The sequence below is a fragment of the Salvelinus alpinus genome, chromosome 4 (genome assembly GCF_045679555.1).
Source record: "Salvelinus alpinus chromosome 4, SLU_Salpinus.1, whole genome shotgun sequence".
Lineage (NCBI taxonomy): Eukaryota > Metazoa > Chordata > Actinopteri > Salmoniformes > Salmonidae > Salvelinus > Salvelinus alpinus.
Window position 1 is genome coordinate 66,974,428 of NC_092089.1, and position 27,596 is coordinate 67,002,023.

Sequence of the window (27,596 nt, forward strand, 5' to 3'; positions counted from 1 at the left end):
GTGATTTCAGTACCGTAAAAATGTGCTACCAGTTTTTGCCTTGTATTATCAGCCCCAGACATGACACCCAACTACAATAATAACTCAGGTAGATATTACATAAGATGTTCCATTTATTTTATTTTAAAAATGGACACAGTTGTTACACAGTATCTTTTCATATATTTTTAGTTTTTGAACATAATGTTGAAATAACTAAATAAAAAATAACAGTAAACAATCTTATCACCTAAAAGCATCTGTAAAACAATACATTTAGTGCAATTTACAGTTAAAACTATACAGTTAAAGACTTAAAAAACAAAATACCTTCTATTAGGAAAATAAAAATACAGAATTGACAACATAAGTCACATAAGCTCAAAATGGTCTAGAAATGCAGAGATTAAGATATTCAAATCACTGCACCAGCAGGAGTGGACCACATATCATGTTAAACATTTTGACACACAGGTAATACCACCAAGGTTCGAGAAGCACTTGAATGAGGCACAACGTGGAGTTTAGGCCTAATGACACCACTTTGGCCTGAAGGTTCATCGCACAGGCACAATTTATGCAGAAGCTGTAAACTTACTACGAGACGCACAAAAGCGGCATTCAACACACAAAAAATAGTACCTTGGGCATTGACATCAACACTGTTACGCAGTTTTCAGCGCAGCAACATTGAGAAATGAAAAAATATATATATATAAATGGCACTTTTGTGGGTAAACACATTGAAAACCCTGATCAAACTGTGTTTCGATGCATTTACCAGCAATCAGTCATCACTTATCCCATGTCTTTTCATATCATCCCTTGGTGTGGACATTCTTCAGTCTTATGAAACGGGTTAAAGGGGCAAACATATTGGACTATCGCCATCATTGGTGTGGATTGCTTTTGGGGATGGAGTTATGTTGTGATTACAGCCTCACGGCAATTATTCTAAAATACTGTCTTTTCCAATGGGCACTGCAGAACAGAGCTGACCATTGACACCAAAGACAGATACATATTGATCTGAAACACAATACTTACCTCTACATACTGAACATGCATAAACACTTTCTGCCTCTAAATGGAATAAACATGGACAATATAAAAACTCTGTTTACCCATGTGACTTCTGTACACATGGTGTTAAAAGTACATGCATTTCACAACACAAAAGCTGTGTCCCCTCAGTCTTATATGGGTTCATTAACTTGTCATACGTCTCTTGACTTGAATGGTGAAAGTATGGTACTGTATATAATGAATACCTATCCAATCCTTTCATTTACTAGTGGTCAGGAAGGAGAGGAGACAAGGAAAGGAAGCCATTGAGAGAATTGGAACACGGCCGATGAGGAACCACAGGTGAAATCACCATAGTGAGTAAGTCTAAATGGCCATGATGACCCAACAGTCTAGGACCCTATTCATTCAAGCCTAGCTGTCAATGCACATTTGATTTCCTGTAGTCGAAATCAAGAACATCAACTGCATGTCAATTCAAAAGCTTTCACACTGTATATAAAGGACTGCAGATTCAGACTCAACCCTGACATCCGCTTATCAGCTTTGATTGAATAGGGCCCAGGAAGCTGCTAGTGGGTTGAAAGATTCAAACGTTTTGCTACACACTAGCACCAAGCCACAAAAGTGAGTCAACTTATATACAACTTCAATAAAAAATTTAAAAACACAAATACTGTTCCAGCTACATCACATGTCCTGGGATGTAAAAAAAAGAAGAAAAAAAAGAAGAGATCTTTCATATTATGGAGTCTTTTCATGATTGCATTTTCTTGTAAATTATACATCATCAGGAATATGGACGAAGTGCTGACAACAAGAGAACAGGTACTCAGGCGTACTTTCTACTATGGATGAAACATGATCTCTAGGCCAACTAAATGACTGGAGAAATCCAATACAAGCCTCTAGTTTATAATGCATGTTTAGGATTGGCTAGTGGCCTCCTCCCTGCATTCATTCCATCAACTATAAAAAATGAGCAGCAACAGAGATACTGTAAGACAACATATGGAGTGCAACGTTTAAGTCATGATTCCTTTCAAACTTCCTACCTACAGCTTCCTCGACAGCTTTCAGCTTTCCCGTCTCTCAATGATACTTATGTTTGGAATACATTTGTGAGGCCTTAAGTGTTGGTAAACACATATTCTGCAGTGAGGGCAACTGCTACAGAGAAAGGTTGAGGTACTAAAATATGAGGTACTTAGCTACAGACTGAATATTAAGATGTGAGTGTGTTTGTGTGTGCGGCTGTGCATATTTCCGAGACTGAAAAATATAATATTGTCTCACATTAACTTCATAAAATTGTTATTGAATGGCCACTGTGGTTTTAGATGTATTGTCAGTTTTCTTTTCCTCTAATCTAATTTCGTATGAATTTTATGATAAGCAAGTTTTTTTTTTTTTTTTTTACATTAGTACTTTGTAAAACCAAGCACAAGTGTCTGGACTATTTTACATTTTAATCCAGTATTTGGCACAGAGGACTCTCTGAAGCAGCTCGATGTCTGAACTTCGAAAAAGCGACAATTACACTTTATTTTACAGTCTGGTATTTACTTTGATTTTAAATGGAAGCAGTGTAATTACATCTTATAAATACACTACATGACCAAAGGTATGTGGACACCTGCTCGTCGAACATCTCATTCCAAAATCATGGGCATTAATACGGAGTTGGTCCCCGCTTTGCTGCTATAACAGCCTCCACTCTTCTGTTAGGCTTTCCATTAGATGTTGGAACATTGCTGCGGGGACATGCTTCAATTCAGCAACAAGAACATTAGTGAGGTCAGGCACTGATGTTGGGCGATTAGGCCTGGCTCGCAGTCAGCATTCCAATTCATCCCAAAGGTCAGGGCTCTGCGCAGGCCAGTCAAGTTCTTCCACACCTGTCTCAACAAATGGACCTCGCTTTGTGCATGGGGGGGGCTAGCCTGAACCATGAAAAACAGCCCCAGACCATTATTAGGGCAGGTAGCGTTCTCCTGGCATCTGCCATACCCAGATTAGTCCGTCGGACTGCCTGATAGTGAAGTGTGATTCATCACTCAAGAGAACATGTTTCAAGTGCTCGAGTCCAATGGGGTTCCACTCCAGCCGACGTTTGGCGTTGCGCATGGTGATCTTAGGCTTGTGTGAGGCTCCTCGGCGATGGAAACCCATTTCATGAAGCTCCCAACGAACAGTTCTTGTGCTGACGTTGCTTCCAGAGGCAGTTCGGAAACTCGGTAGTGAGTGTCGCAACAGAGGACAGACGATTTTTACGAGCTACACACCTCAGCACCTGGCGGTCCCGTTCTGTGGCCTACCAGTTCGCGGCTGAGCAGTTGCTCCTAGATGTTTCCACTTCACAATAACAGCACTTACAGTTGACCGGGGAACCTCTAGCAGGGCAGAAATTTGACAAACTGACTTGTTGGAAAGGTGGCATCCTTTGAGGGTGCCACGTTGAAAGTCACTGAGCTCTTCAGGAAGGCCATTCTACTGCCAATGTTTGTCTATGGAGATTGCATGGCGGTGTGCTCGATTTTATACACCTGTCAGAAACGGGTGTGGCTGAAATAGCCAAATCCACTCATTTGAAGGGGTGTCCACAAACGTTTGTGTGCGATATATATATATATATATATATAGTACATATATATATAGTACATCTCGGTATCTTATTGATTCATTGTAACTACTTGGTACCAAATTCTACTTAGTACTTACTACTTGTTTCAAAATGTATTATTGAATCATTTTTAATAAGTACCAGATAGTACCACTATAAAATTGTTACCATGTATGTCGCTCATAAAATACCAGGCCATAACAACTCTGATGGACTGTAAAACAAAAAATAAACCAACGAATTAGACAAGAAGCTAATCTGAAGGATCCTAACAGGGGCAAACCGAACCCAACAACAGTGAAATTGATAAGCAGTAAGATGATAATGGGAGTGACTGCTAAATGTTTTGTCAATGTACCACTCTAGGAGCTATAAGTGCTAACTACACAAACCATCTGAGAATCTACTGGGCACACAGGCCACAGCTATTTAGAGCAGCCAACAGACCATCATGCTCTCACGGAGACACCAAGGAGCAGATGTTGGGGGGGGGGGGGACCTCATTGTCCCCCATCGCTGGACGAAGGGCTTTCAGATTGCCAGCCTAAAAGAGGGGCTGACTGCTTCTTCTGCTTGTGTTTGGACTTCCTCAGCATCCGCACCTGAACACAGCAACAAGGACACGATTACTTAATAGCTGTTGACTTTATAGAAAGGTATGAGAGGTTTGCAACCATAGTGAAGGATACCACAGTGAAATTGTAACTATTTGTCCCATTATAGTAACAAAAAACTGTTACCTTTGGGCCTGCTGCAGATATGATGATATGTCCGGGGGCCTGGATCCAGGGCTCTCCATCCACCTGCACAGGGATGGGCTTGGTCGCTGTGATACGCACGTAGTTGCCCTGGGCGAGACGGATCCCAGAGCGCATGCCGCTCTGCACCTGGCCCTAGACAACACAACACACATTCCGTTGGCTTGCACGATTCTTTCCATTCTCCTTCGACCTCTCATTTCGCACACAGAACTGCCGCTGACTGGATGTTTTTTGTTTGTCGCACCCTTCTCTGTAAACCCAAGACAATGTTGTGTGTGAAAAGGCCAGGAGGGCGGACGTTTCTGAGATACTGGATTCGGCGTGTCTGGCACCTCATTTAGCCCATTCTAACGTTCAAATAAAACTGTAACTGAATGCCTCGATGCCTGATTTATATAACAAGCCACAGCCACGTGACTCACTGTCTGTAGGAGCGATCCATTTTCGTGAACGGGCTGGTGTACCTAATAAACTGTCCGGTGAGTGTATATAAACTGTCCGGTGAGTGTATAAACACTACATACAGTGCATTCGGAAAGTATTCAGACCCCTTGACTTTTTCCATATTTTGTTACGTCCTTATTCTAAAACGGATTAAATTGTTTTTTCCCCCCCTCATCTTTCTACACACAATACCCAATAAAATTTATAAAGAAATTCCAAACTTAAATAGCACATTGGCATAACTATTCAGACCCATTACTCAGTACTTTGTTGAAGCACCTTTGGCAGCGATTACAGCCGAGAGTCTTCTTGGGTATGACACTACAAGCTTGGCACACCTGTAATTGGGAAGTTGCTCCCATTAGTCTCTGCAGATCCTCTCAAGCTCTGTCAGGTTGGATGGGGAGCGTCGCTGAACAGCTATTTTCAGGTCTCTCCAGAGATGTTCGATTGGGTTCAAGTCAGGACTCTAGCTGGGCCACTCAAGGACATTCAGAGATTTGTCCCATAGCCACTCCTGCGTTGTCTTGGCTGTGTGCTTAGGGTTGTTGTCCTGTTGGAAGGTGAACCTTCGCCCCAGTCTGAGGTCCTGAGTGCTCTGGAGCAGGTTTTTAATCAAGGATCTCTCTGTACTTTGCTCCAGTCATCTTTCCCCTTGATCCTGACTAGTCTTCCAGTCCCTGCCGCAGAAAAACAGCCCCACAGCATTTTGCTGCCACCACCATGTTTCACAGTAGGGATGGTGCCAGATTTCCTCCAGATGTGGCGCTTGGCATTCAGGCCAAAGAGTTCAATCTTGGTTTCATTAGACCAGAGAATCTTGTTTCTCATGGTCCGAGAGTCCTTTAGGTGCCTTTTGGCAAACTGCAAGCGGGCTGTCATGTGCTTTTTACCGAGGAGTGGCTTCCGTCTGGCCAGTCTACCATAAAGGTCTGATTGGTGGAGTGCTGCAGAGATGGTTGTTCTTCTGGAAGGTTCCCCCATCTCTGGAGCTCTGTCAGAGTGACTATCGGGTTCTTGGTCACCTCCCTGAATAAGGCTCTTCTCCCCTGATTGCTCAGTTTGGCTGGGCGGCCAGCTCTAGGAAGAGTCTTGGTGGTTCCAAACTTCTCCATTTAAGAATGATGGAGGCCACAGTGTTCTTGAGGACCTTCAATGCTGCAGAAATGTTTTGGTACCCTTCCCCAGATCTTTGCCACGACACAATCCTGTCTTGGAGTCGCTAAGGACAATTGCTTCAACCTCACGGCTTGGTTTTTGTTCTGACATGCACTGTCAACTGTGGGACCTTATATAGACAGGTTTGCGCCTTTCCAAATCATGTCCAACCAATTGAATTTACCACAGGTGGTCTCCAATCAAGTTGTAGAAACCTGATTGGATGATCAACAGAAACAGGATACACCTGAGCTCAATTTCGACTCGCATAGCAAAGGGTCTGAATACTTAATAAATTTGCAACAACATTTTTTTAACCTGTTTTCACTTTGTCATTATGGGGTATATTTGGGGTAGATTGATGAGAAAAAAAACGATATTTGATTCATTTTAGAATAAGGCTGTAAAGTAACAAAAAGTGAAAAAAGTCAAGAGGTCTTTCCAAATGCACTATATCAATGAGAGTTATTTACATTTTGATCTGGATAAAACATTTTGGATCACTGGGATCATTTTTTAGCTCTGATCCCTTCTTTGTGGCAACAGAACATACTCAGAGTAAGGAAATACTTGTAGTGAGTGATTAACTCACCATGTGTACCACCCCAGTCACCCCCACCACCTCCAGCATGCCATCGTCAATGCGAGGTTTCCCGTAGCGCGAGTCACCCTCTGATCCCCACAGGTCTGCCCCGGAGCCCCAGCTACACACACACACACACACACACACACACACACACACACACACACACACACACACACACACACACACACACACACACACACACACACACACACACACACACACACACACACACACACACACACACACACACACACACACACACACACACATACACACACATACACACACAGTTGTAAGTGCTGTGTTTCAGATCAATATGTACTGAAGGTGTAGGGGGCCAGTGTGGGGCCAGTGTGCGAGGCCATTCTTGTTTAGGAGCATGCATCTTAAAGTGAATGACATGCGTCATGAGTGTCTGATTGTTAGCTGTGTGTAGAGTTTAGCCGTTTGTGTGCATTTCCTACCTGGGGATGTTTAGGAAGATGAGGCCTTCTATGCTGGGCAGTTCTATGTCTTGCTTGTCCACCTGTAGTTTGAGGACCTTGTGAAGGTTCCGTGTGTGACTCAGCTTCTGCAGACCCGCCTTCAGGTACACACCTTTGTTGTGAAACCTACACAGACACCAAAGATAAGTCGTTTTGGAGAAATTCCTTTTTTGGGGATATTTTAAAGCAACTTCTCACCGGAGGTGGTCTCCTACCTGCTGTTGAACTTCCCAGGTTCCTCTTGACGGGCATGGTGGAAGTCCAGACTGACTTCAGCATCGATGCCCAGCCCAAAATAGTTGTTCATCTGCACTATCTGCAACAAGGGAGACCACCAGTTGAACGGCCACGCCAAAAAGTACACCCATGCATCGATTAAAATGGCAATGTAGTTATAACAATGGCAATAGTTATAACATAAATCATATATTTCTATACCTATTCATGTTTGTCAAGTTATTGTTTCGTGTGCATTGTTATATTGTGAAAGTAAACAATAAAAACTACAATTGCAAAAACATGAATCATATCTGCATTATTCTGATTGGACCTTTGGTGGTTCCAAAAAGCCGTTCTCCTTGCCGTCATCTGTGATCTCCTGTGCATCCAGCAGAATAGTCCAACGGTCTATCTGCACCTCCTCCGCCTCGTCCACAGATACCAGGATGTGGTGTGGGTCCTCTCCGCTGTAGCCCGCCCCCCAGCGCAGGATCCGCGCCAGGTCGTTACCTGATGGGAGGCATTAGGGGTGGGAATATTGTGAAAACTACTGATTGAAGCTAACTTATGCAAACTACAGCAATTAGAAGAGAAGGGTGTGTCCTCAGGGGTCCCGCTCACCTGTGCCGAGTGGGACGATGCCGACGGGTGGCTCGGGACAGACCAGCTTGTGTCTGATGGCCTCCAAGACTCCCAGGACCCAGCCCACTGTCCCATCTCCCCCACACACCAGCACCCGGAAGCGGGGCACCGCCCTAAACGTGTGGAGTCTGTGGAAGATATAAGAAAACAAAAACATAAAAGAGATTAGGTGGGGAGGGCCAACTGAATATTAGGATGTTGTTCTTAATGTTTGGTATACTCACACACACATATATATATATATATATACAGTTGAAGTCGGAAGTTTACATACACTTAGGTTGAAGTCATTAAAACTTGTTTTTCAACCATTCCACAAATTCCTTGTTAACAAACTAGTTTTGGCAAGTCGGTTAGGACATCTACTTTGTGCACGACACAAGTAATTTTTCCAACGATTGTTTACAGACAGATTATTTCACTGTATCACAATTCCAGTGGGTCAGAGGTTTACATACACTAAGTTGACTGTGCCTTCAAACAGCTAGGGAAATCCCAGAAAATTATGTCATGGCTTTAGAAGCTTCTGGTAGGCTAAATAATTTGAGTCAATTGGAGTTGTACCTGTGGATGTATTTCAAGGCCTACCTTCAAACCCAGTGCCTCTTTGCTTGACATCATGGGAAAATCAAAAGAAATCAGCCAAGACCTCAGAAAAATAATTGTAGACCTACACAAGTCTGGTTCATCCTTGGGAGCAACTTCCAAATGCCTGAAGGAACCACGTTCATCTGTACAAACAATAGTAAGCAAGTATAAACACCATCGGACTACGCAGCCATCATACCGCTCTGGAAGGAGAAGCATTCTGTCTCCTTGAGATGAACGTACTTTGGTGCGAAAAGTGTAAATAAATCCCAGAACAACAGCAAAGGACCTTGTGAAGATGCTGGAGGAAACAGGTACAAAGGTATCTATATCCACAGTAAAACAAGTCCTATATCGACATAACCTGAAATGCCACTCAGCAAGAAAGAAGCCACTGCTCCAAAACTGCCATAAAAAAATCCAGACTATGGTTTGCAACTGCACATGGGGACAAAGATCGTACTTTTTGGAGAAATGTCCTCTGGTCTGATGAAACAAAAATAGAACTGTTTGGCCATAATGACCATCGTTATGTTTGGAGGAAAAAGGGGGAGGCTTGCAAGCCGAAGAACACCATCCCAACCGTGAAGCACGGGGGTGGCAGCATCATGTTGTGGGGGTGTTTTGCTGCAGGAGGGACTGGTGCACTTCATAAAATAGATGGCATCATGAGGCAGGAAAATTACGTGGATATATTGAAGCAACATCTCAAGACATCAGTCAGGAAGTTAAAGCTTGGCCGCAAATGGGTCTTCCAAATGGACAATAACCCCAAGCATACTTCTAAAGTTGTGGAAAAATGGCTTAAGGACAAAAAAGTCAAGGTATTGGAGTGGCCATCACAAAGCCCTGACCTCAATCCTTTAGAAAATTTGTGGGCAGAACTGAAAAAGCGTGTGCGAGCAAGGAGGCCTACAAACCGGACTCAGTTACACCAGCTCTGTCAGGAGGAATGGGCCAAAATTCACCCAACTCATTGTTGGAAACTTGTGGAAGGCTACCTGAAACGTTTGACCCAAGTTAAACAATTTAAAGGCAATGCTACCAAATACTAATTGAGTGCATGTAAACATCTGACCCACTGGAAATGTGATGAAAGAAATAAAAGCTTAAATAAATCATGCTCTCTACTATTATTCTGACATTTCACATTCTTAAAATAAAGTGGTGATCCCAACTGGCCTAAAACAAGGAATTTTTACTAGGATTAAAATGTCAGGAATTGTGAAAAACTGAGTTTAAATGTATTTGGCTAAGGTGTATGTAAACTTCCGACTTCAACTGTATATATATTAGAGTCAATCATATATTCACTGGCTGACATTTCTCTGTGTCGTGCCATGGCTCACAAAAATACATGATAGACAAAACTATTTCAAAGATCTTGCGGAAAATAAACATTGCACAACCCAGACCCCCCCTTCTACAAACACAACAGCTGTGACATCACACTGCTGAATGAGGATAACCACCATTTGTCTCACCCAGACAATGGTCCCCCATTGGTCATGTCAAACACTTGGTGGGGGTTCAGAAGCTTCCGGAAACCGTAGAGGAGCTCTCTGCCCTTCAGCTCACCGCTCTTGGGGTTGACAAACACCAGTAGGGGCGAGTCACCTTTGGGTAACTTGTTGTGCTGCAGGGGAGTTACAACAACAGCAATGTCAATGGAGTAAAGCAAGCCGGCTTCTTTAAAAGGTTCAGTTCACGTAAATTACACATTCAACTGGGATCTGGGTTTGTTTACATCACATTGACATAGCATTACCATGATCTCTGGTAGGACAAGAGAGGTGAGCTGCTGGTTGCTGACAGACGTGTCTTTGGCTAACATGTAGATCCTCTCAGCCTCAGAGAAACACGATATCTGCAACACCACTGCACCTTCAACGCAGACAGATAGACATGCAAACCTCAGAATCGATGAACTCCCACATTCAATGTTATGATGACATTTACCACTTTGTATGTAATGCACTAAAACTGCTCCGCATAGAAATCGCTTATTATAATAAAGACATCACAAGATAAATGGCTGTGGGCCATACAGCAGGCTTGATATAAATTGACCATTTAGCTCTTGGGCAGTGGCAGCAGCAGTGGGGCACTCACAGTCTGTAAGAAAGGGACTTATGTAACACTGAATGGGGTAGGACCCTGCTGCAGTGGCCTGCGGCAAAAGAGCAGCGACTTGAGCAGTGTCAAGCAGAGACATAGCCCAGAACAGGCCGTCTGGGGATGATGTGGAATGAGGGCATAGGGAGGGAGACAGGGAGGGGATTGTGGGGAGAAGAGAGTGTGATACTTAGGGAGGGGACAGCAGGATTAGAGAGGGGGACAAGATGGAGGGGGGGTGGTGCTCCACTAGCTGTTTCCATGGCGACGTACACACCTTGGTTCCCGTAAACATGTGTGATGGTGACCAAGTGACCTATGGAGGAGAGCAAATTCGCATCTAGTCAGTTAACAACAGTTTCAAATAACATTTAAATCAACTATTGTCCATTTCAAGGAAAATGTTCAGGAGGATCTCTGTGGTAAAGTGAAACAAAGGGGGACAGCACTGAACCCCATGGGATTCTGTCCGTTTTATTTCTTGCAAAGGAGTGGAATCGTGATCCGACGTCTGTAGACTCACTCTTGATAGCTAAGTGCTCCTGTAGCAGGTCTGCGTATTCCTCCTTGCTCAGCTGTACAGGCAGTCCCTCTAGCAGCAGGTTGACCTGCACAATCCTGTTCCTGCTCTCCACTATGTAGAAACGGGTCTGGTTCATCTGCCTCAGGGAGATCTGTCAGAAACAAAAAGACACAGCTATAAACACACACACAAACACCCCCCCAATTACCCATAAACTTGAATGTCAGCTTGAAGTTCCTCATACTGTACCTTCCTTATCTCCTGCAGTTTGTCCAGCAGCAGCTCGTGGCCTGTCAGCACTTGTCTCTGAACTGGGATGTGGAGAAAAAAAAAACACACACCGTCAATGAACTTTGATAAGATACAATAATGAAGGCATATAAACAAAGAGACTTCTTATTTTATGGAAAAGGCCAGCATTGATGTTTAGGTCAGACATATTCCTGTTTCTTATTTCCTTACCTTGCTTACTGCCCATGTAAACCTCAACAAGATTGAAGCTTGATGGGTCTTCATCCTGGAGAAAAGAGTATCACCAAACAAGAGTATTGAACTAGTATTGTCATTAACAGATATATATTATAGTCAGAGCAATAGTTCAACCATTAAATTGAAACTTCCGGGTACAATACATTTAAATATTAGGCATATAGCAGACGTGTTATCCAGAGCATCTTACAGGAGCAATTAGGGTTAAGTGCTTTGCTCAAGGGCACATCAAGAGATTTTCACCTAGTCGGGTCAGGGATTCGAACCAGCGAGTTACTGGCCCAACGCTCTTAACCGCTAGGCTACCTGCCGCCCATACAATACTTGTGCCAAGTTGTATTTAAGATAGAGTGGTTGTGTTATGTTGGTGACCTGCTGGTAACCTGTACCTGTTTTCCCAGTTGAGTGAGGACCTCCTTAATGACAAAATCCACAGTGCTGTTCTTGGAGATGGATATGTACGCCACAATAACCCTGTAAACAGACCCAGGCAGTAGCGATGGAAGATATCAAAAGGTATGGTATGAGGGCAACTGTCACCTAGTCGGCTCGGGGATTCGAACCAGCAACCTTTGCATTACTGGCCCAATGCTCTTTTGACCAAAGCATTTTCTGATGCCTAATGAGTCCTTTGAGATTAACTCATTAGCGCATTTGAGATTTGCGCTAGTGATGTGGTTATATCAGCTGGGCGAACGGGTTTAGGTTAATTAAATATTGTGTGGATGAAGGGCGGGTTGAATAAAGAGAAAATAATACGTAAAAAAATCCATACATTTATAATTCTTGTGCAATTTACATCTATAGACTACATTGAGGTTTTTCTTTAAATATTTTAGGCTATCTGGTATTAGATCTTAAAGCTTAGGCTTACGCACTAAGTGCACATGCACCAAATAGCCTACACACCAATCACCAAATGCTTTTGGGAATGGGCAGAAAAAGTTCACGTCAATCCACGGAAGCAAAATGGACAATGTCACAGTTTAATACAAGAGAAAAGCTGCAACATGGAGAGTTGAAACTAAAAAGGGAGGGCCAGAAAAGTAATGTTTGGGAAAGATTTCGTGAAGTGGGAAAATAGAATTATAGCAGTACGGGCCAACTATGTTATGTGATGATTGTGAGGCGCTACACAAATTCGACAGCCACAAGACGGGGACTTCAAATAGGCCTATGGCAGGTCATCGGAACTGTGGCCTACTGTTCAGATGGGTTACATGGAAACTGTAGGTCTATAACCTCTCACACAGCCTTAATATGAACTCCCGCAGAATTAAGCATTTCTTGCAGTAAAATTATACACTAAATGTAGGCAAAATTCTGACTCTGGAACAGGAGTGGAGAAATATGAATTATTTATTTCAGCATCTTGAGTGAATGCGATTGTCACGCCCTGGCCTTAGTATTCTTTGTTTTCTTTATTATTTTAGTTAGGTCAGGGTGTGACATGGGTATTTATGTGGGTTTTTGTGTGTCCAGGGTGATTGTATGGTGTAGGGGGTTTATTTAGAGTAGTTGGGGTTATGTTTAGGATAGTTGTCTAGCTGTGTCTATGTGGGGTGTAGTTGTCTAGGAAAGTCTATGGTTGCCTGAATGGGTTCCCAATTAGAGACAGCTGGTTTCTGTTGTCTCTGATTGGGAGCCATATTTAGGGTAGCCATAGGCTTTAGTTTAGTGTGGGGAATTGTCTATGTTGAACGTTTGTAGCCTGTGTGTGTGCACTACGTTTATTAGCTTCACGGTCGTTTGTTGTTTTGATAGTTTGTAAGTGTTTTGTGTCGTTTTGCCTTCTTCTATAATTAAATGAAGATGGCTTATTTTCCTCATGCTGCGTCTTGGTCCGTCTCTCCTCTACACGATCGTGACAGAATTCCCCACCAACAATGGATCAAGCAGCATGAGCGGAACCAACAACAGCGGCAAAGTAAACAGGACCCACCTACACCGGACTATTGGAATTGGGAGGAAATTCTGGACCGCGAGGTACCAGGAGAATATAATCGCCCCAAAGCTGAGCTGGAGGCAGCGAAAGCAGAGAGGCGGAGATATGAGGAGGCAGCAAGGAAGCAAGGCTGGAGACCGGAATATCAAGCCCAAAACCGGCGTTGTGAGGGGACGCGTCTTGCACGGAAGCCCGAAAAGCCCGTGAGTACTACCCAAAAATTTCTTGGGGGGGGGCTAAGAGGTAGTGGGCCAAGGGCAGGTAGGAGACCTGCGCCCACTTCCCAGGCTAACCGTGGAGAGCGGGAGTACGGGCAGACGCCGTGTTACGCAGTAGAGCGCACGGTGTCTCCTGTACGTGTGCATAGCCCAGTGCGGGTTATTCCACCTCCCCGCACTGGTAGGGCTAGATTGAGCATTGAGCCAAGTGCCATGAAGCCGGCTCTACATATCTGGCCACCAGTACGTCTCCTTGGGCCGGCTTACATGGCACCAGCCTTACGCATGGTGTCCCCGGTTCGCCTACATAGCCCGGTGCGGGTTATTCCACCTCCCCGCACTGGTCGGGCGACGGGGAGCATTCAACCAGGTAAGGTTGGGCAGGCTCGGTGCTCAAGGGAGCCAGTACGCCTTCACGGTCCGGTATTTCCGGCACTACCTCCCCGCCCCAGCCCAGTACCACCAGTGCCTACACCACGCACCAGGCTTCCAGTGCGTTTCCAGAGCCCTGTTCCTCCTCCACGCACTCTCCCTATGGTGCGTGTCTCCAGCCCAGTGCCTCCAGTTCCGGCACCGCGCACTAAGCCACCTGTGCGTCTCCTAAGTCCTGTGCACACTGTTGTTTCTCCCCGCACTCGTCCTGAGGTGCGTGCCCTCAGTCCGGTACCACGCACCAGGCATATAGTGCGCTTCGAGAGGTCAGTGTGCCCTGTCCCTGCTCCCCGCACTAGGTTTGAAGTGCGTGTCCCTAGCCCAGTGCCTCCAGTTCCGGCACCACGCACTAAGCCACCTGTGCGTCTCCTGAGTCCTGTACACACTGTTATTTCTCCCCGCACTCGTCCTGAGGTGCGTGCCATCAGTCCGGTACCACGCACCAGGCATATAGTGCGCCTTGAGAACTCAGTGTGCCCTGTTGTTGTTCCCCGCACTAGCCTGAAGGTGCGTGTCCTTAGCCCGGTACCTCCAGTTCCGGCACCACGCACCAGGCCTACAGTGCGTCTCAGCCGGCCAGAGTCTGCCGTCTGCCCAACGGCGCATGAACTGCCTGTCTGCCATGAGCCTGCAAAACTGCCCGTCTGCCATGAGCCTACAGAGCCTTCCGCCAGACAGGAGCAGCCAGAGCCTTCCGCCAGACAGGAGCAGTCTGAGCCATCCGTCTCCGCAGCGCCATCTGAGCCATCCGTCTCCCCAGCGCCGTCTGAGCCATCCGTCTCCGCAGCGCCATCTGAGCCATCCGTCTCCCCAGCGCCGTCTGAGCCATCCGTCTCCCCAGCGTCGTCTGAGCCATCCGTCTCCCCAGCGCCGTCTGAGCCATCCATCTCCCCAGCGCCGTCTGAGCCATCCGTCTCCCCAGCGCCGTCTGAGCCATCCGTCTGTCCCGAGCCATTAGAGCCGCCCGTCTGTACAGAGCCGTCAGAGCCGTTAGTCAGTCAGGAGCCGCTAGAGCCATTCGTCAGTCAGGATCTGCCAGAGCCGCCAACCAGACAGGATCTGCCAGAGCCGCCAACCAGACAGGATCTGCCAGAGCCGCCAACCAGACAGGATCTGCCAGAGCCGCCAACCAGACAGGATCTGCCAGAACCGCCAACCAGACAGGATCTGCCAGAACCGCCAACCAGACAGGATCTGCCAGAGCCGCCAACCAGACAGGATCTGCCAGAGCCGTCAGTGAGCCATGAGCGTCCAGAGCTGTCAGCCAGCCATGAGCGTCCAGAGCTGTCAGCCAGCCATGAGCGTCCAGAGCCGTCAGCCAGCCATGAGCGTCCAGAGCCGTCAGCCAGTCATGAGCTGTCCCTCAGCCCAGAGCGGCTATTTCTCCAGAACTGCCCCTCAGTCCAGAGCTGTCTCTCTGTCCGGAGCTGCCTTTCAGTCCGGAGTTGCCCCTCTATCCTGAGTTGCCCCTCTATCCTGAGTTGCCCCTCTATCCTGAGTTGCCCCTCTATCCTGAGTTGCCCCTCTATCCTGAGTTGCCCCTCTATCCTGAGTTACCTCTCTATCCTGAGCTACCCCTCTGTCCCGGTGCTGCCCCTGGTGTCGATGTTACCTAAAGGATTTAGTGGGGTTAAGATGAGGGTGGTCATTAATAGGGGGAGATGGAAGCTGGGATTGACTATGGTGGGGTGGGGACCTCGCCCGGAGCCTGAGCCACCACCGTGGTCAGATGCCCACCCAGACCCTCCCCTAGACTTTGTGCTGGTGCGCCCGGAGTTCGCACCTTAAGGGGGGGGCTATGTCACGCCCTGGCCTTAGTATTCTTTGTTTTCTTTATTATTTTAGTTAGGTCAGGGTGTGACATGGGTATTTATGTGGGTTTTTGTGTGTCCAGGGTGATTGTATGGTGTAGGGGGTTTATTTAGAGTAGTTGGGGTTATGTTTAGGATAGTTGTCTAGCTGTGTCTATGTGGGGTGTAGTTGTCTAGGAAAGTCTATGGTTGCCTGAATGGGTTCCCAATTAGAGACAGCTGGTTTCTGTTGTCTCTGATTGGGAGCCATATTTAGGGTAGCCATAGGCTTTAGTTTAGTGTGGGGAATTGTCTATGTTGAACGTTTGTAGCCTGTGTGTGTGCACTACGTTTATTAGCTTCACGGTCGTTTGTTGTTTTGATAGTTTGTAAGTGTTTTGTGTCGTTTTGCCTTCTTCTATAATTAAATGAAGATGGCTTATTTTCCTCATGCTGCGTCTTGGTCCGTCTCTCCTCTACACGATCGTGACAGCGATTGCACAGTTAGATACAGTCTGTAGAGGTGCTATCTTTACCAGAATCATAAAAGCTGAAAGTATTTCAACCACATAAAGTATGCATCCAAGCCGAACTGAAATCTTATCAGAAACATGTTGGGTCATTTTCACAGCTTTCCATTTTCTTACAACCGGTCAAACTGATGTAATTTGGAAATTTTGCACAGAAAATCTTTTCAGTTTTGTTTTTGTAATTGCATTTTCTCTCCGGTCCCTAAACGTCTTTGCTCCATTAAAGAAGATGAAAAAAATGATTTGTTTGCATCCCTGTTAGTGAGCATTTCTCCTTTGCCAAGATAATACATCCACCTGACAGATATGACATATCAAGAAGCTGATTAAACAACATGATCATTACACAGGTGCACCTTGTGCTGGGGACAATAAAAGGCCACTCTAAAATGTGCAATTTTGTCACACAACACAATGCGTGCAATTGGCATGCTGACTGCAGGAATGTTCACCAGAGCTGTTGCCAAATAATTGAATGTTCATTTCTCTACCATAAGCCGCCTCCAACGTTGTTTTAGAAAATTTGGCAGTACATCCAATCGGCCTCACAACCGCAGACCAAGCGTATGGCGTCGTGTGGGTGAGCGGTCTGCTGATGTCAACGTTGTGAATAGAGTGCCCCCTGGTGGCGGTGGGGTTATGGTATGGGCAGGCATAAGCTACCGACAACAAACACAATTTAATTTTATCAACAGCAATTTGAATGCACAAAAATACTGTGACGAGATCCTGAGGCCCATTTTTTTAAGGTATCTGTGACCAACAGATGCATATCTGTATTCCCAGTCATGTGAAATCCATAGATTAGGGCCTAATTATTTATTTCAATTGACTCATATGACCTGTAACTCAGTAAAATCTTTGAAATTGTTGTATATTGCGTTTATATTTTTGTTCAGTATAGATTGAAGCATTCATTCTATTGATTTATGACATTCTGGTGAGCAGGGCTTTATTTAGTCTTCTAGGGCAACATATAATGACAGAAGAGAAGCTGCTTGTATCTAATTATAGACAAGTTGACTAACAAATAGCTTACCAAAACATTGGAAATTATAAGCAGAAACATATCTAAATCAGGCAAATCGTTCCGCCGTCTTTGACTAACCTACAGCACATTTTCTACATTAGCAGGTTAGGGTCAGGTGCAGGCCTCAGACTTTCCATTTATCACATATGGTTGGGCGGTTGCGGATGGGTTAATAGCAACTACAGGCGGGTTAACAAACAGCTGACCCATGCATCAATAGTTTGCACCATAACTGAGCAGTTTCCCTATACATTACTCACTTGAGCCAGCCGGCATAGATCTTGAGGACCTCGGTTTCCTGAGGTTTGGCCCTTAGGAGCCACGCCTCGGGCACATTCTCCTTAAAGATGGCCTTGCTATCGGGGGTGCCGTTATGGTTGAGGACGTCGTCATCGACTAGAGCCTGCTGGCCGTTGTCTTGGAGCTCATATTCCAGGGGGTCATCTGCGATGTAAAAGGCCCTCAACGCTGACTCCTGCAGACAAGGATTAGATCAGGGACTGGTGACCCTCCTCCTGGAGAGACCTATTGGATGTGCAGGCTTTTACTCTATCCCTGCTCTTAGAAACACACCTGGCCTGATTCTACTGATCAGGTGCATGTCAGACCCTTGATTAGATGAATCAGGTGTGTTAGAGCAGGGCTGGAGCCAAAGCCTGCTCTCCAGGAGGGTTGGCCTTGGATTAGGTTGTTCAAAACTATTGTTATTATCATCATTAGTGATGTTACTAGTGATAGTAGTGCGGTAGTATTGGTGATAATAGTATAAATATTATTAGTACCTGTTGTTGCTGTAGTAGTTCAACAATATTAGATCAGTATTACAGTAGTAGTAGTAGTAGTAGGAGTTGTGGAAACACAAATGAATGCACTCTTAAAACAAGGAAGCACTTAATTAATGTAGTGTAAATCTGTTTTTAGGGAATGGGGAGAATCTCACCACCACTTCCACATTCTTGGTTATCCGAGGAATGGAGACCAAACGGAAGTGGCTACGCTTGACTGCATCATCCCCATCAAACACCTTGAGAACCTGCTTCCCTGCAGTTTTGCACACAATTTTTTTTTTTTGACCAATATGGTCAATTCTATGGACCTGTATGATTAGGATTATGTTAGACTTGGATTTGATAATTAAGCATTAGCAAATGCTGCAAAACAGGAGCGGTAGGACAACTGTTAGCTTAGTGTCATGCTCTAAATAGCAAAGCTAAAGCATTTTAAAATAACTTTAAACCAGAAACGTTAGGGAATCTTTTTTCTAGCTGAAACATGGGAATAATCATACGTTTACATGTGGCTTCAATGGGGACATGCTTGGCTAAATACAGTGTGACAACTCATCCTGTACCTACCTGAATCTGGTGTGGTTGCCAGCTGGCTCTCCTTTGTAGGTTTGTCAGCATCTTCCAAGTTATCTGATGAAGCAAAGTTCAAGTTTTCGGTACGTGAAAGCAAACAATGATGAAATAGAATGAACGTTGCATTTGCTACAGGTTTTTCCCATATACTTTACATTGTTTCACTTCTGTGTGCAAACAGTCTACTGAAGAATGGATGCCTTTTTCATTTCAGGTTAAAGCCAAACACAGTTTTACCATTGCTCATCTTGTTTGACAAATGGCTTGTGACTCATCTTGCCTGATGTAGAACAAGTGACCAACAACATGTTGACACTTGCTCCAAGCACCTCTCATTCCTGGCAGCCTAGGTGCCCAAGTACAAATGCTTACAAAAGGGAGTGCAAAGTTGACTGTGTGGAGTTAGCGGTGAATGAATTAAACCTATGTCTTACATTGTCATAATGGAAACAAATTTTCTTGATTTACACTGAACCAAATTATAAATGCAGCATTCAAAAATGTCAAAGATATTACTGAGTTATAGTTCATAAAAGGAAATCAGTCAATTTAAATAAGTTCATTAGGCCCTAATCTATGGATTTCACATGACTGGGAATACAGATAATGATTTATTTCAGCTTTTATTTCTTTCATCACATTCCCAGTGGGTCAGAAGTTTACGTACACTAAATTAGTATTTGGTAGCATTGCCTTTAAATTGTTTAACATGGGTCAAACGTTACGGGTAGCCTTCCACAAGCTTCCCACAATAAGTTGGGTGAATTTTGGCCCATTCCTCCTGACAGAGCTGGTGTAACTGAGTCAGGTTTGTAGGTCACCTTGCTCGCACACGCTTTTTCAGTTCTGCCCACAAATTTTCTATGGGATTGAGGTCAGGGCTTTGTGATGGCCACTCCAATACCTTGACTTTGTTGTCCTTAAGCCATTTTGCCACAACTTTGGAAGTACTGGGGTCATTGTTCATTTGGAAGACCCATTTGCGACCAAGCTTTAACTTCCTGACTGATGTCTTGAGATGTTGCTTCAATATATCCACGTAATTATCCTGCCTCATGATGCCATCTATCTTGTGAAGTGCACCAGTCCCTCCTGCAGCAAAGCACCCCCACAACATGATGCTGCCACCCTGTGCTTCACAGTTGGGATGTTGTTCTTCAGCTTGCAAGCCTCTCCCTTTTTCCTCCAAACATATCGATGGTCATTATCGCCAAACAGTTCTATTTTTGTTTCATCAGACCAGAGGACATTTCTCCAAAAAGAACAATCTTTGTCCCCATGCGCAGTTGCAAATCGCAGTCTGGCTTTTTTATGGCAGTTTTGGAGCAGTGGCTGCTTCCTTGCGGAGTGGCCTTTCAGGTTCTGTCGATATAGGACTTGTTTTACTGTGGATATAGATACTTTTGTACCGGTTTCCTCCAGTTTCTTCACAAGGTCCTTTGCTGTTGTTCTGGGATTTATTTACACTTTTCGCACCAAAGTACGTTCATCTCAAGGAGACAGGATGCGTCTCCTTCCTGAGCGGTATGACGGCTGCGTGGTCCCATGGTGTTTATACTTGTGTACTATTGTTTGTACAGATGAACGTGGTACCTTCAGGCGTTTGAAAATTGCTCACAAGGATGAACTAGACTTGTGGAGGTCTACAATTATTTTTCTGAGGTCTTGGCTGATTTCTTTAGATTTTCCTGTGATGTCAAGCAAAGAGGCCCTGAGTTTGAAGGTAGGCCTTGAAATACATCCACGGGTACACCTCCAATTGACTCAAATGATGTCAATTAGCCTACCAGAAGCTTCTAAAGCCATGACATCATTTTCTGGAATTTTCCAAGCTGTTTAAAGGCACAGTCAACTTAGTGTATGTAACCTTCTGACCCACTGGAATTGTGATACAGTGAATTATATGTGAAATAATCTGTCTGTAAACAATTGTTGGAAAAATGACTTGTGTCATGCACAAAGTAGATGTCCTAACCGACTTGCCAAAACTATAGTTTGTCAACAAGAAACTTGTGGAGTGGTCGAAAAACGAATTTTAATGACTCCAACCTAAGTGTATGTAAACTTCCGACTTCAACTGTACCTTAAAAAAAAAAAGTGTTGGTGAGTGGATCAGAAAACAAGTCAGTATCTGGTGTGACCACCATTTGCCTCATGCAGCGTGACACATCTCCTTCGTATAGAGTTGATCAGGCTGTTGATTGTGGCCTGTGGAATGTTGTCCCACTCCTCTTCGGTGGCTGTGCGAAGTTACTGGATATTGGCGGGAACTGGAAAAAGCTGTCGGACAAGTCGATCCAGAGCATCCCAAACATGCTCAATGGGTGACATGTCTGGTGAGCATGCAGGCCATGGAAGAACTGAGACATTTTCAGCTTCCAGGAATTGTGTACAGATCCTTGCGACATGGGGCCGTGCATTATCATGCTGAAACATGAGGTGATTGCGGTGGATGAATGGCACGACAATGAGCTTCAGGATCTCGTCACGGTGTCTCTGAGCATTCGAATTGCCATCGATAAAACGGCATTGTGTTCGTTGTCCATAGCTTATGCCTGCCCATACCACAACTGCACAGCCAGCATGGGGCATTCTGTTCACAATATTGACATCCGAAAACCGCTTGCCCACACAACGCCATACCGGGGATTCATCTGTGAAGAGCACACTTCTCCAGCGTTTCTGGCAAGAGCTCTGGTGGACATTCCTGCAGTCAGCATGCCAGTTGCACTCTTTCAAAACATCTGTGGCATTGTGTTGTGTGACAAACATATACATTTTAGACTGGCATTTTATTGTCCCCAGCACAAGGTGCACCTGTGTAATGATCATGCTGTTTAATCAGCTTCTTGATATGCCACACCTGTTAGGTGGATTGATTATCTTGGTAAAGGAAAAATGCTCACTAACAGGGATGTAAACAAATTGTTGTGCATATGGAACATTTCTTGGATCTTTTATTTCAGCTCATGAAACATGGGACCAACTGTTTACATGTTGCGGTTATTGTTTTGTTCAGTATAGTTTCCAATGTGTATATTTTTTGTCCAATTTAATATTCCTTTGTATGTACATTTCTGTGAGTGAAACAGTTGCTGAGAGGATGTGACTTTGGGTAGGGGGAGGGGTAATGGATGTTGGAGACCACAAGCTTACCCAGCTCATTCTGGTAGCTCTCAGAGATGCGGTAGCAGTGCATCTTGCTAAAGTTCCTCGAGCATATTCGCACACAAGCAGGGTGAAGAAGCATGTTGCGTAGCCGTCCCAGACTGCACTCTGGGGCCACGATGAGATAACAGGCAGCGTGTGTCTGCAAAGTATGACACAAACACTGTTAAAACAAGCACATGCAACATGCTGTCTGGCATTATTAGCTACAATAGTTTTTTTGTGGCGGCACTTTTATTTTCGTTTTGAGTCTTACCGTAATACCACACCACTGACACCGCATCCCCGCCAGGACGTCTGAGGAGCTACAGGTGCGCCGGCAGACCTCACAGCGTGCACCTGAAGGAATGTTCCCCTCCCGCCAGTGGTGGGGGAACGTATCCTTGCCCAAGAGGATTAAAAAAAAAAAAAAACGAGAGAGATGCGTTACAATAAGCAAAAAGTAGACCAGTCAAAACATAGGAAGAAACTCATTATCCTGTTGGATGTGCTTTTATGTTAATCTAAAAGGACCAAACATATTTGGTATTGCTCAGCACAGCTGTCATTTCTCTCAGGCCGTTCCAGTGTTATTTCTCAGAATCAAGCCCTTGAAGCCTCTCTATGGAACTCTCTATGGAGGATTCGTCCCTTGACAGTGGCAGGTGATAAGTGTGAAGTGCCCAGTGCATTCAAAAATGTGATTTTCCTGTGTTTTATATATATTTTTCACACTACGGAGGTTGGAATAATACTGTGAAATACTGCCTGAAATTTCAGCCTGTTTTGGTGGGATGGAGTTTTGGCCTACCTGATGACATCAATAGGCAGTAAATTAGTTATTAGACCAATAAGAGAGTTCCAAACCTCTCTGTCAGCTAGTTTTCAGCTTTCCCCTCCCCACTCAGACCACTCCTAGCAAAAATCTTGCTTCAGAAATTGCTCTTTGCTTCTTTTTGACCATTGTAATTGAAAACAATCACAGTACGGTATTTAATTGTTACCCAGAAATGATTTGATATTGAGATAAGAATAGCTGCACTTTCATTTTAACTCAAAAGTGCACTTGTCTTTTGTTTAGCTTCTTGGCCTAATGAGTTTATAATATCTTAACATGCCACTGAGGAAATGAAGTGAACATTGTGAACAGAATGCACCTTTTAGACAGAAGGCTTGTGATACTTACAAAGTCCTGACTCCCATCCTGGTGACAGAGACGGCAGTCGCCACAACTGAACGTAGCACAGTCATAGTGGGCATGCAGCTCACAAACTGAAAGCAGAACCAATGGTTACGTTACTTCTGTAAAAGTCACTACTACCACTGATGGACTGGCTCCCTATCAGATTTCCCCCAAGGAAGTTGAAATACAATTTGAATGTACATAGAATGTACTTTATGTGTGTAAACTTGTGCGTTTACTTTGTCATGTAGCCTATCTACACATACGCTGAGGTTTAGCTTGCTAGATTTCACTCATTTGTTACATCATGACCTGTACACTTCTACAAAGTGAACCTGCAAAACTTTGGCCATAAGTTGTACATTGTATGTTGTGAAAGCTCTTAAAAACCAACCTTCACAACGAACGGCAGTGTTTCCCTCCAGATGCTTTCGACACACACAGCAGAATCTCTTTTTCTGCCCTGCTGGACCAAAGCAATGGGCGACAGGGACCTGGAGTTCACAAATGGACAAAAAAGGAATATGACCAAAAATACCATGACAGAGGATTGCCGTGCCAGGGTGCACTCAACAGGAGCATGCACTCAACAGGAGCATGCACTCAACAGGAGCATGCACTCAACAGGAGCATGCACTCAACAGGAGCATGCACTCAACAGGAGCATGCACTCAACAGGAGCATGCACTCAACAGGAGCATGCACTCAACAGGAGCATGCACTCAACAGGAGCATGCACTCAACAGGAGCATGCACTCAACAGGAGCATGCACTCAACAGGAGCATGCACTCACTCATCAGATCACAGGCAGTAACAGAGGAGTGTAACTTTATGGTGTCAGTGTCACTCACCCGCACCTGTGTTGGGGCCATGCATGCACACACAGTCCTCACCATCTTCAGGCACTTTTCATGGCACATAAAGTTACACACTAGCGGTGGGAGGAGACACCAAATAACAGAGTCAGTCAGTCGAGGAGCATCAGGAGCATCAGAAACTAGGCTATCCAAAGTCCCATTCATATTCTTGTAATTAGATTTTTGTTGTAACATCGTCTATGAACCACCTTTCAGTGTTTCCCCTATATTATTTTCGCAGCTGTGTACCGCTAGCTAAGATACAGTAACGTTATGCTAGCTAAACAATTGTTTTGTTAATATAGGATTGGCTGGTGATGTCATTAAGATCAAGATATCAAATTAAACTGTCCTCAATTTTCAGATGAATTTCAAAGGAAGAGAACATAATTAAATGTTTATGTATTTTGGAATAGAATGTCCTTTTACCACCCCTGCCACCGCTGCTGAAATAAATCCTAAAGGGAAACATTGCCTTTCTATAGGCTAATGCATTATAAATGCATTAGTAATGCCTTCACCCAATAATGCAATATGGTATTTGCTAAGCATTCACAGTAGCCTAATAGATCCACGTATCTTCAAACTCAGTCATAGTGCATTACATAGAGCAGAGGTTCGTCACAAAGGAGCAGTCGACCTCAAGCTGGCTAGGGAGGCTTTAGTCCTTGTGCATCCATTGCCCTCTAATAAGGCAACCTGTCTAACAGAGTTCATGAGAAGCATCCAATTTCATGGAGGCGACACGCAGTATACGCTTCAGGTACTAGTCTAGCATAGTTTTGCTAGAATTTGACACATTAACAAATAGGCTGTTACCTCATTTAAGTAGGCACATTAGTCTAAAATATAGCACCATTGTAGCATTATACATTTTTTATGCTGTGTCTAGGGTGATATGCTTTTACAGATGCTCTGCCTCTGCTCTCCAGCGTCCAGGTCCATGTTGCCATGCCGACCAGTTAAAGTATATCTGCAGCTGATTGCGCAGCAGAGGCTTTGAATCTCCCCTCTCCACTCTGCATGGTTAACACTATGTGTTATCCATCATCTTCTGTTGTGTTGTGCAGTGCTGCTCCTATATGCTTTAGTGCTAGGTGAGGGGTAGCTTCGCTTACTACATGTTCTATTCACGTTTTCAATCTTTTTCAAGGGAGCAACATTTTCTGATGTCAAACATGTAGGAAAAGAGAGGGAATTTACTAAATTCACATTAATTGATAGAATCACAATGTCAGTCTGTGCATGATGATGGCATAGCCCTAAAAGCCAGTGATTTTCCACATACAAACAAACTCATTGGACACACAGAACCAAGGCACCTTTTCTCTCTCACACACACACACACAGCTTCTCCTCTCGCACACACACAAACATGCCATCACCCTCTATGAACATACTGTACATGATGACAATATCTAGAAAAGTTGAGAACATATAGCATTTATTTAAGCTCAAAATGATTCCGTTTGTGCATCCATTCAACAATTCAAAGTGAATTCCCCAATGTCAAATACATTTGACATTTCAGTTGAGCGGTTTCAACTCAAATAGTCTGGCCAAGTGAAGAAACAAAAACAACCGTCACGTTCTCATGTAAACCAACCTACCTTCACAAATGAATCCGTTAAGACCCCATATGAAATCACTGCAGTTGTGGCAGAACGTTGGCTTGGTGAGAGTCACTTTCCTAAAACTGTGTCCGGGTGCGCTGACCTGGTACCTTGAGCGAGAGCCAGGGGACTGTGGAGGCTTTTCCCTCCCGAACAAGGGGCTAACGAGTGGGCTTTCCATTATGGAATTATCATTCTTAGCTCGAGCGCTGTCTGCCATCGTATCTGTGCATCACAAGGGTCGCGTACAATGAAAACTTAGTTAGTTCAAATATGTTTCCGCTGGTAAACTAGCGCGCTCCAAGCAACGCGTTATCCCGCGCGGCTGTGTCATTCATTAAGTTATACCTTGGAACCAGATGCGCCAGCTGCTGAAGCCATAGCGGTCATGAAGTTGGCGAGCTAGCTAACAACAATAACGTTGGACATGGCAGTTAACTGCATTGCAAAACATTTTATAAAAATAAGTATTGAATGATCCAGAACGACGGTTAATTCACAACAATACACTTCACCTGAGTCTTGTCGCTCGTCACCTGGAAACATTAAAAATAAGCTTACTGGCTAACGTTAGCTAGCAAGCTACATTTGCTCGCGAACAAAATAAAAGCAAGAAACGAAAATCCATCAAAAGCAACGTGTCAAGCTAACTAATTATCACATTTTTACGCCCACATAACTAATTAGCTAATTTTTACGCCCGCAGTTTTCATAGCTCTGTGTAGTCGTTTACATCCACCCTCAGTGTCCAGGTAAAATGAGTGAGTGACTATCGTAAGAGAATATTAACAAAGACAGCACAGTATGAAGATAAGCAGAAACTGCTTCTCCAATAGAAATCCCCGATAACGTTTGTAGGCGATGTCATGGCGACGTTGGCTAGCTAAACTCAGATGCAGAAACACGTCATCGGTTTAACTGTCGTCTCCAAGTACCCCTGATGGCAATGAATTTAAACTATGTCAACTGGGTGATGATACCGCCATATTTTTGAGAGACAGGAATGAGGTTTCTAAAGCAGTTTCCTGTATTGAAGACTTTTCCTTAAGTTTCAGGTTTGAAAATTAATATCAATAAGTCAGTCTTATTTCCACTTAAGGACTGTGTTTTACAGGAAGTATATGGAATCCCAATTAAAGATAAGGTAACTTATCTTGGAATTGTTATATGCAAGGATGAAAAACAAAGGAGTGAATTAAACTTTGACCCCATTATTGAGAAAACAAAGAAGAAATTGAACCTCTGGTTGCTGAGAGATATTTCGTTACACGGTCTGGTTTTATTGTCCAAAGCTGAAGGGTTATCCAGATCGTTTATGTCTCGTTATCACTTGAATTATCCCCTAAAATTGTAAAGGACTTAGATAAGATTCTTTATAGTTTTATTTGGAGGAACAAGCCTCACTATCTACGGAAAGATATTCTCACTAATACCCAAGAACAAGGAGGTCTTGGGGTTTTAGATTTCAATACTCTAAATAATACTTTTAAAATAAATTGGATTCTGAAGAATATTAAGAACCAGAACAGTATTTGGAATGTCTTCCCTAAATATTTATTTGACTCTGTTGGTGGTTTAGAATTTTTGCTTCGACGTAATTTCGATGTTGATAAAATCCCAGTAAAATTGGCCAAATTCCACAAGCAAGCAATTTTAGCTTGGATGTTAGCGTATAAACACAATTTTCCCCTCACAGATACTTTATATGGAACAACAAAGATATACGATTTAAAAATAAGTGTCTTTTTTTTCGTAACTGGTTTGAGAATAAAATTATTTTGGTTGGTCAGTTACTGAATGAGGATGGATATCTACTCTCATATGGGGAATTTCTTGATAATCTTAAAATTC

At 44.1% G+C, this 27,596-nt stretch overlaps 1 protein-coding gene across 2 annotated transcripts; it reads right to left on the bottom strand.

Annotated features, from left to right (window-relative positions):
• Positions 1-100: 100 nt before the first annotated feature.
• Positions 101-26,699, bottom strand: LOC139574203 (diacylglycerol kinase theta-like). 2 transcript variants are annotated; one of them, XM_071398560.1, is made up of 24 exons: positions 26,094-26,698; positions 25,743-25,970; positions 24,127-24,206; positions 23,669-23,768; positions 23,278-23,363; positions 22,369-22,494; positions 22,101-22,254; positions 18,939-19,001; positions 18,524-18,624; positions 17,844-18,058; positions 12,028-12,112; positions 11,612-11,666; positions 11,399-11,460; positions 11,150-11,300; positions 10,904-10,942; positions 10,280-10,395; positions 9,996-10,147; positions 7,903-8,051; positions 7,613-7,791; positions 7,278-7,378; positions 7,042-7,188; positions 6,584-6,695; positions 4,369-4,521; positions 101-4,230 (listed from the first exon to the last, which is right to left on the bottom strand). In XM_071398560.1, the coding sequence occupies exons 2-24, from the start codon at positions 25,963-25,965 to the stop codon at positions 4,129-4,131; spliced, it is 2,751 nt and encodes a 916-aa protein (XP_071254661.1). In that variant the 5' UTR covers positions 25,966-25,970; positions 26,094-26,698; the 3' UTR covers positions 101-4,128. The 2 variants fall into 2 exon arrangements, with proteins under 2 accessions (XP_071254661.1, XP_071254662.1); XM_071398561.1 differs by having other exon boundaries at positions 24,133-24,206; positions 25,743-26,699.
• Positions 26,700-27,596: the final 897 nt, after the last annotated feature.